Source organism: Aureococcus anophagefferens (assembly GCF_000186865.1).
Source record: "Aureococcus anophagefferens unplaced genomic scaffold AURANscaffold_10, whole genome shotgun sequence".
NCBI classification, from domain to species: domain Eukaryota; class Pelagophyceae; order Pelagomonadales; family Pelagomonadaceae; genus Aureococcus; species Aureococcus anophagefferens.
The window spans coordinates 742,591-751,410 of NW_008705570.1; the positions used below are offsets into that span (position 1 = coordinate 742,591).

Below are 8,820 nucleotides of genomic sequence, written 5' to 3' on the forward strand. Positions count from 1 at the left end.
AAGATGGCCAGCGTGTCGACGTGGCCCTGGTGGATGGACACCATCTCGGGCGTCCACCCGCTATCGTCCGCGGCGTCCAAGTCCGCGCCCGCGCGCGCGAGCTCCACGAGCGCGTCGGCCATGCCGTACTGGGCCGCCATGAAGGCCGGGGTCAGACCCTTGGCGTTGCGCCGCCCCAGGTCCGCGCCCGCGGCCTTCAACGCCCGGAGCACGGCGCCGTGGCCCCGCTGCGCGGCGACGTGCGCGGCCGCGTAGCCCTCCGGGTTCCGCGCGTCGACGTCCGCGCCGCGCCTCGCGAGCACCTCGACGACGTCGGCGTGGCCGTAGTAGGCCGCGAGGTGGAGCGGCGCGTAGGAGTCGTCCTTGGGGCGGTCCAGATCCGCGGCCGCGTCCGCCAAGACGTCGACGCACGCCGCGTGGCCGTTCTGCGCCGCGACGGACGCGGGCGTCGCCGCGTCCCTCTTCGCCGCGTCGACGTCGGCGCCGTAGGAGGCCAGCACCTCGATGACGCCCGCGTGGCCGTACTGCGCGGCGACGAAGACCGCGGACGCGCCGTCGCGCGTCGACGCGTCCAGGTCCGCGCCGTAGTCGGCGAGGACGCCCGCGACGTCGGCCCGCCCCAGGTACGCCGCCCGGTGGATGGGCGCGTAGGAGTCGTGCGTGCGGCGGTTCAGGTCCTGGCCCGCGGACGCGAGCGCTTCCAAGACCTCCAGGTGGCCCTTCTCGACGGCGACGTGGAGCGGGCTCCAGCCGTTCTGGGGGTGGGCCACGTCCTTCAAATCGACGAACTTGGCGAGCTCCTCGACGACGGCCGCGTGGTTTCCCAGCGCCGCGAGCCACGCGGGCGACGCGAAGCCCCGCTCGCCCTCGAACCTGGGCGGCACAAGAGTGATTCAACGTCGCTTCAACGTGAGCGTTCCGCGCGCGCGCGTTCCGGAAACAGCATCCACGCTTCGAGGCCGTTCCGAGAGATGATCGCTCGTCCAAAAATCAGCCAAAACGCGTGGAAAACGGCCGAGATCGGAGCCTTTGAAGTTGGGCATGTCGCTCTCTTGTGCCGCCCCGCCTCGAACGCCGTCGCGACGACGCGTTCCCCCCCGTGGCTCGCGAGCGCCGCGATGGCCGCGGCGTGGCCCTCGGCCGCCGCCGCGCAGGCGGGCGTCCAGCCCCGGAAGACGGCCCCTAAATCCGCGCCGCCGCGGCCCAGCGCGTCGACGGCTCTTCCGTGGCCGTGGCGCGCGGCGAGGTACGCGGGCGGCGGGCTGCCCGCGTCGAGCAGCTCTGTACCGCCGAGCTCGCCCGCCCGTTTCAGCCACGTCGCGCGGCCGAGCTGCGCCGCGACGGCGACCGCCGTCTCGCCCCGGCCGTTGACCTCGCCCGCGGCGCCCCTGGCCGCGAGCATCTCGAGCGCGGCCACGTGGCCGGCCATGGCCGCGACGTGGACGGCGGCCTGGCCGTGGGCGTCGCGCGCGGCGAGCGTCGCGCCGTCGACGGCTTCCAGCGTCGCGACGTCGTTGTCCCAGGCGGCGTAGTGGGCGACGCCCCAGCCGTCCCGGTAGACCTCCAACGTCCTCTGCCCGTTGACCTCGCTGTGGCGCCAGGGGGCGCCGTTCGGCGGCGTCTCCTTGGAGACGACGCGGGCGAGGGCGGCGAGGGCCAGGAGGCGGCGCATGACAGTGTCGCGCCCCGCGCGCTGCCCGCGACGCGCGTCCAGGCCGAGTCTCGGTCGGCTGCCCCGCTGGACCTTTGTTTTTCAGCTTCGGCTCACTTTCTCCGTTCGCCTATGCTTAGTTAGCCCATCGAGCATTGGGCATTGCCTTCTTCGTTCCAGGACAATGCCGGCGTTAGCCGAAGCGCAGTCACCGAAGTTTCCGCGACGAAAGATCGTTCTCGCGGGGCAGCACGCCGCAAACGTCCCGGGGCGGTCGCGGCGGCGGACGCGGACGGCGAAGGACGGTGCGTACGTGTTGTTTTGGAGGTGGGTGGCGCCGGCGGTCGCGCCGCGGAGCCGGGACTGATCGCGGCGCGCGCCTTCCGCGGACAGGGGACCCCCGGCCATGGGGAGAGAGAGAGACCTGCGGCCAATGGCCACGAGCAGCTCGAGCTGGTGAGCGCCTCGGGACAGCGATGCCGCGCATTCTAGCCTGTTGTCTGGCCACGGCGGCCCTCGCCCTCGTGCCGAGCACGGCGGGCCCCGCCGGGAAGCCGCTCGGCGCCGGGAAGGTCGTCGCCGACGTGTCCCAGGCGCCGTCGACGCAGAGGTCACCCGCGGAGAGCCCGCTTCCGCCGAAGAAGGCCATCGCGGAGGTCAGCGAGGCCGAGGAGGACGAGGTGCGACGGAAGGTCGCGGCCTCCGCCGAGGCCGCCGCCCCGGCCGTCGAGGCGCCCTTCAAGGACGCGGCCGAGAAGAAGTGGCGCGCGCCCGCGTCCGGGCGCCGGATCCGTTCGAACGCGTCTCGCGCTTCCGCGCGCGTTCGCCGACGAGCCCCCGCCCCGCGCGCGCCCGAACCCCCCCCCCGCCCCCCCCAAAAGACTCACGGCCACGTTCCCCCTAGGGCCACCTTCGGCTTCCAGCAGGACGCGGCGCCGGTCCTCGACCGGCGAAAGTTCTCGACGCTCAAGCGGCCGCTCCGGTCCTACGAGCCCGGGTCCATCCACCAGGCGCACGTCAGCCGCGAGTACGCCGGCGGCACGCGCAAGTACGCCCAGTCCATGGACCTCATCGGCAACACGCCCCTCGTCGACATCACGTCCGTGTGCAAGCCCAAGCACCCGGACACGGTCGTGCTCGGCAAGGTCGAGTTCTTCAACCCGGGCTACTCCATGAAGGACCGCATCATGGCGAACATCTTCAACAAGGCCGAGGAGGAGGGCAAGCTCCGGCCGGGCATGACCGTCGTCGCCGCTTCCTCCGGCAACACGGGCTGCTCCGTGGCGATGATGTGCGCGATCCGCGGCTACAAGGCCGTGGTCATCACCAACGACAAGTGCTCCGAGGAGAAGAAGGCGGCCATCCGCGCCTACGGCGCCGACCTGCTCATCTCGCCGCCGGGCGCGTGCTACATGCAGATGGAGACGGACCTCGCGGACGAGAACCCCGACTGGTTCTCCGTGGACCAGTACAACAACCTCGACAACCCCAACGGCCACTACCGGTCCACGGGGCCCGAGATCTACGAGCAGACCGACGGCGAGGTGACCCATTTCGTGGCCGCGGGGTCCACGGGCGGCACGATCAGCGGCATCGGCACGTACCTCAAGGAGAAGAAGGGCGACGACGTCACCATCGTCCTCGCGGACCCAACGGGCTCCGTCTTCAAGAACTACTTCAAGACGGGCACGCTCTGCGCGCCCAAGCCTTTTCTCGTGGAGGGCGTCGGCAAGAACAACATCCCCGGGGCCATGGACTTCGCCGTCGTCGACGCGCTCGTCGAGGTCGGCGACAAGGACGCGCTCAAGATGTGCGCGAAGATCGCCCGGTCGACGGGCCTCTGCGTCGGCGGGTCGTCGGGCCTCAACGTCGAGGCCTGCGCGCGCCTCGCGGAGCAGTCCGACGAGCCCCTGACGATCGTGACGATGCTCTGCGACTCGGGCGTCAAGTACCTCTCGAAGATCTTCAACGAGGACTGGCTCGCGGAGAACGACATCTCCATCGACTAAAGGCCGGCTCTCCCGGCCCGTTTGCCCACGATCCCGCGCCGCCTCCGCGCGCTCGCCCGCCCAGAAACCGCGCGGGGCGCGCCGCCGGTCCGCCCAAGAACCCCAGGACCGCGCGCCGTCCCCGCCGCACCACCACTCGCCGTCTGTGAATAATACGTCGAACCTTACTCGGAGACCGCGGCGCCGCGTGATCGCCCACGTCGAACCCGAGTCACGCGGGAAGCCGCGCGGCGAATAAGGCCCTTAGTCACACGGGCAGGGGCGAGATGGAGATGCCCGGCCGCAGGTACGTCTCCGGCACGGCGGCCCACCGCGTCGTCTCCTCGGGCCGCTCGCGCCCGAGGAGGCGGTCGACGTCCTTCGGCGAGACCGTCGCGTCGTCGTCGGACGACGCGGCGACCTCGTCCTCGACCTCGCGCGCGCGGAAGATCGGCGCGGCGGCCTCGTCCTCGACCTCGCGCGCGCGGAGCGCGCGCTCCTCGGCCAGGCGCGCCGCGACGCGCCGGCTGTCCTCGGAGAGCGGCGACGCGACCTCGTCCTCGACCTCGTCCTCGACCTCGCGCGCCTGGAACGGCGCCGCCGCCGGCACGAACGCGGGGCCCGCCGAGGACCGCGGCGACGCCGGCGCGCCGTCGTCGCCGTCGACCTCGCGCGCGTGGAATATGGGGTCGCGGTCGACGCAGAGCAGGAGCCCGTCGAACGAGATCGACAGCTCGCGGAGCCGCCGCTCGAGGTCGCCGCACTGGCGCCGCAGGCGCTCGTTCTCCGCCTCGAGGGACGCCACCGTCGCGTCGCGCACCGTCGCCGCGCGCACGAGGCCCGCGGACATGTCTCGCAGCGCGGCCGCGAGCTCGGGCTCCGATCGGGCCGGCCGCGCCGGCGCGGGCCGCGCAGCGTCGGCGAAGGCGTCCTCGGCGGCGCCGCCGGCGGAGTTGCTCGGCGACGGCGTCGGCGGCACGGCGGCCGGCGACGGCGTCGGCGGCGGGCCCGCGCGCGGCGACGGCGTCGGCGGCGGCGCCGCGGGGTCCGCGTCGGCCGCCGCGGGGTCCGCGTCGGCCGCCGCGCGCGCCGCCGACGGCGCGGCGCTCCCGGCGGACCGCGGCGAGATGACGCGCGCCCGCGGCCGGGGCGTCGCCGAGGACTGGGGCGTCTGGCCGATGACGACGCGCAACCGGCGAGAGATGGACTGCGCCAGCGCGCAGAGCCGTTCGAGCTCGCGCGTCTCCGCGGCGCCCGGCGGCGTGCGCGGGTCCGCGAAGAGGCGCGTCGACGCCTGCGCGTCGCCCACGGGCGTCGCCGCCGCGCGCGCGCGCCGCCGCGACGCGCGGTAGGTCGCCAGCAGCGACTGGCCGTCGCGCAGCGCCGCGGCGGACGACCGCGCGCCGGGCGTGCGCAGGTTCGCCGGCGTCTTGCGCGCCGTTTGCGCGTCGCTGCCGCGCGGCAGGTCCGTTAAAGGCATGGCTCAGCGGCGCGCACGGAGGCGACGTCGCAGAGCTTGAACAGGCTCTCCGAAGCACAAAGTTGGCGCGCGCACGGCTCCGTACGCGTCCCGACGCGCCCGAGCCCGACCGCGCCGAGACGTCGCGCCTCGACGCACAAACCCAGCCCGATCACGCCCTTCCCACGACCATGCTCGTTTCCGTGTGTTTTAGGGGTGTGTTTGTTCGGCGGGCGCCGCGCGGCCGGCCCCTGCGGGGCGGGCGTCGCGGCGCGCGCCGGCGTGGGCCCGGCGCCTACTTGCGCGACTTCTTCGTCCGTCGCGACTTGGCGGCCTTGGCCTTCTTTTTCGACGCGGCCTTGGACTCGCCCTCCGGCGATGCGTCGGCGACGGCGACGGGCTCGGCGACGACGTCGACGATCTCCGCGTCGACGACGGGCGCGGCCTGCATGACGTCGGGCGCCGCCTTGGGCTTGGGCACGGCGGCGACCATGTCGTCGAAGGACGCGGCCTCCTTCTTCTTCTTCTTTGGCTTCTTCGGCGCCGCCGCCGTCGCGGCGGCGACCGACGCGCCGCCCATGGTCACGGGCTGCTCGGCCATGACCGTCTGGCGGATGTAGAGCGTCGACGCCGTCGTGATGATGTTGTTGCAGAACCAGTAGATGGTCAGGCCCGCGGGCACGTTGAGGCTGAAGAAGCCGACCATGAGCGGCAGGTACTTGAGCACCTGGTTCGACGTCTGCGCCGCCTCGTTGTTCGGGTCCGCCGGCGGCTGGAGGAGCGTCGTCGACGCGCTCTGGGCGACGACGAGCAGGCAGGGGAGCGCGAGGTACGCGACCGTGTCGTGCCAGCCCAGCGGCGGAATCGCGCCGTTCCACTGGTCGAACTTGAAGAGCCAGTCCGCGTTCTGGGCGCCGTAGACGGGGCCCTCGAGGTTCGGGATCCAGAGGAAGGACTCCTCGAGGAGGTCCTCCTTGGCCAGGGACAGCAACGACCGGTAGAGCGCGATGAAGATGGGAATCTGCACCAAGGCGGGCAGGCACCCGGCCAGCGGGTTGAGCTCGTTCTCCTGGTAGAGCTCGGCCATCATGATGTTCATCTGCTGCGGGTCCGCCGCGTACTTGGCCTGGATGCGCTTGATCGCCGGCTGCAAAGCTTGCATCTTCGTCGTCGACTCGATCTGCTGGTAGTTGAGGGGGAAGGTCACGGCCTTGAGGAGCAGCGTGAAGAGCACGATGGCGACGCCGTAGCTCCCGACGACGCCGTGGATCAGCGTGATGCACCTACGGGAGTTCGTCGCTCGGGGCCCGCGGTCCGCGCTCGAAAAAAAAGGGCGCCGGCCGACGCGCGACTCCAGGGCCTGAACGATGGCGCCGAACCAGCCGCTCTTGTCCACGGGCGTCGACTCGACGAGCTCGGAAAGGAGCACGGAGCTCGACGCGAGCTGCGACACCAGGGGCTCGGCGACCATCGCCGGCGCCGCGCGGAGAGCCGCCGGCGACCGCCGCCGCGCGGGCGCGACGACGCGGCGCGCCGGCGCCGTGAAGGCATGGCTCGCGGCGACCAGGGCGAGTGCGAGGCGCGCCATGGGGACGAGCGTCGGTGCGGCGCGAGTGCGAGAACGACAGTCGGCCACCGCAGGTCGCACTGCGCAAAGCTCAATCGACCACCTCGGAGCGGCGGCGCCACCCCGGAGGCCTCCCCGGCCAGAGCGCGGCTGCTTTGCGGGCGAGGGGCCTTTGCGCGACGATGCGTGCCGCGGTCCCCGGCCACGTCCCCGGCCCGTGCCCGGGGCCCCGTGCCGGGCCCGTGCCGGGCCTCCCCGGCCCGTGCCCGGCCCGTGCCCGGGGCCCGTGCCGAGTGCCGGGCCCGTGCCGGGCCGCGTGGCCCGTGCCCGGCCCGTGCCCGGGGGCCCGTGCCGAGTGCCGTGCCGCGTGCCGGGCCCGTGCCGGGCCGCGTGCCCGGAGCGCATTTACCGTGCCGGAACCCCCGTGCCCGCCGTCCCCGGCCCCCGTCCCGGGGCCGGACCGTCGTGCAGGGGCCCGTCGGGCGCCGACCGCTCTAGCGCAGCGACATCGCTGGTCCTGGCCAGGATTCTGCAACGCCTGGGCCCTCGCTACGTCGTCCGCGCACGCCGAGGCCTCGCGGCGCGTCCACGGACGTTGGCATCGACGGTGGCGAGATCGCCGACGGATGATCGCACCGCGTCGGCATCGGCGCGCCAATCATGCCTCCGGGCGAAGCCGATCGACATCGACTCCGTCCCCACCGTCTATGCGCAACCACCATCGGCACAAATAAGGCGCGCGCGCAGTCCCGGCCTCGCCTAACTAGCTATTTTTACCACAAGGAGCTTGTGTTGTGCTCCTCCACGGCACCGTCTGCGCCGCCCCGAACGCCAGCGCCAGCGCCGGCGCAGCCCATTCCGCCGCGCCGCACGGGCACCGGAAAGGTCTGAACACATGGAGCCGCTGCCGCCCGGCGTCGAGCCGCCCGACGAGCCGCTGCCGCCCGGCTGCGAGCGGCCCGCGACCTGCGCTTTGCCCCCGCCGCCGCCCGGCCCGCCGCCGAGCAACGCCTACTACGCCCCGGGCTACTACCCCGTGCCCGCGACGAGCTACGAGCAGCAGCGCTACTACAACAGCCAGCAGTCGAACTTCGCGCCGCAGTACGGCTACGCGCAGCAGCAGCAATCCTTCTACCCGGAGCGGCGCGAGCACAAGCGCGTGCGGCCCGAGGACGTGCCCGCGGGCCCCGCGGGCCCCATCAAGAAGCACCGCCTCGACCACCCGACGACCTTCGTCATCGCCGGCGGCTCGTCCGGCGCGGGGTTCTGCTTCGAGCTCAAGGAGGCGCTGGGCCGCCTCGGCCACGCGACCGAGGTCGCCAAGTGGAAGGGCCACTACGAGGCCCACCTCAACGCGAACGTGCAGCTCCTCGAGGACTGCGCGAACGACGCCGCCAAGGTCTCCGAGGACGCGTCCGTGCTGCTCGTCGGCAACAGCTTCGGGTGCCGCGTCGTCGCCGAGTTGCTCGCGCGGCGCGGCGACCCGGCGCTCGCCGCGCGGAACGCGAAGAAGCCGCTGCACCCGAACGTGATCCTGGACGGCGCGGTCTTTGTTTCGTACCCGCTCTACGGGCCGTCGGCGCCGCGCGACGCCAAGGGCGACCGCGCGCACGTGTTGAACAAGATACGAGCGACCGCCAAGTGCCTCTTCGTGAGCGGCGAGAAGGACGAGTTCCTCGATCGGACGTCCGGCGGCACGGCCTGGCGCAAGGAGCACATGCCCCGGGGCGTCGCGGCGCTGCGGGCCGTCGCCGCGGACCTGCCCTGCGCGGAAGGCATCACCGTCGTCGGCGTCGAGAACACGGGCCACAACCAGCGTCCCGTGGCCGTGGCGATTTTCGAGAGATGTCGGCTGGGGAAAACGATGAAATACATCGTTACCGTCATGCTTGGTAGGCCACAACGCGCTCAAGGCCGGGCGGAAGAAGGTCGAGCCGGCGAAGGAGCTCATGCTCCGCGCCCTGGAGCCCTTCATCGAGGCCTTCCACGGCGTCGAGCTGCCCATCGACACCGCGCTGCCGCCGGGCGACGACGAGCCCGACGACGGCGGCGGCCTCAACGTCGCCGGCGCGCTCAAGTCCCACGTCCGCAACGCCGACCTCCCCATGCGGAACAAGAAGGTCGCCGGCGCGGACCAGCGCATCTAACGCGCGTC

The 8,820-nt window shown here is 72.7% G+C and overlaps 3 protein-coding genes across 3 annotated transcripts; 1 reads left to right on the forward strand and 2 right to left on the reverse strand.

The window, feature by feature from the left end:
* Positions 1-197: 197 nt before the first annotated feature.
* AURANDRAFT_6668 (hypothetical protein) lies at positions 198-740 on the reverse strand (the record flags this gene model as incomplete). The annotated part of the gene is made up of 1 exon (XM_009038945.1): positions 198-740. A coding segment is annotated over one exon (543 nt), but the record flags the coding sequence as incomplete, so codon positions are not given.
* A 1,972-nt stretch (positions 741-2,712) lies between these two features.
* AURANDRAFT_26969 (hypothetical protein) lies at positions 2,713-3,660 on the forward strand (the record flags this gene model as incomplete). Its single annotated transcript, XM_009039012.1, has 1 exon — positions 2,713-3,660. One exon carries the CDS (start codon positions 2,713-2,715, stop codon positions 3,658-3,660), a length of 948 nt encoding a protein of 315 aa, XP_009037260.1.
* A 2,045-nt stretch (positions 3,661-5,705) lies between these two features.
* AURANDRAFT_11603 (hypothetical protein) lies at positions 5,706-6,362 on the reverse strand (the record flags this gene model as incomplete). The annotated part of the gene is made up of 1 exon (XM_009039162.1): positions 5,706-6,362. A coding segment is annotated over one exon (657 nt), but the record flags the coding sequence as incomplete, so codon positions are not given.
* Between the last annotated feature and the right edge of the window lie 2,458 nt (positions 6,363-8,820).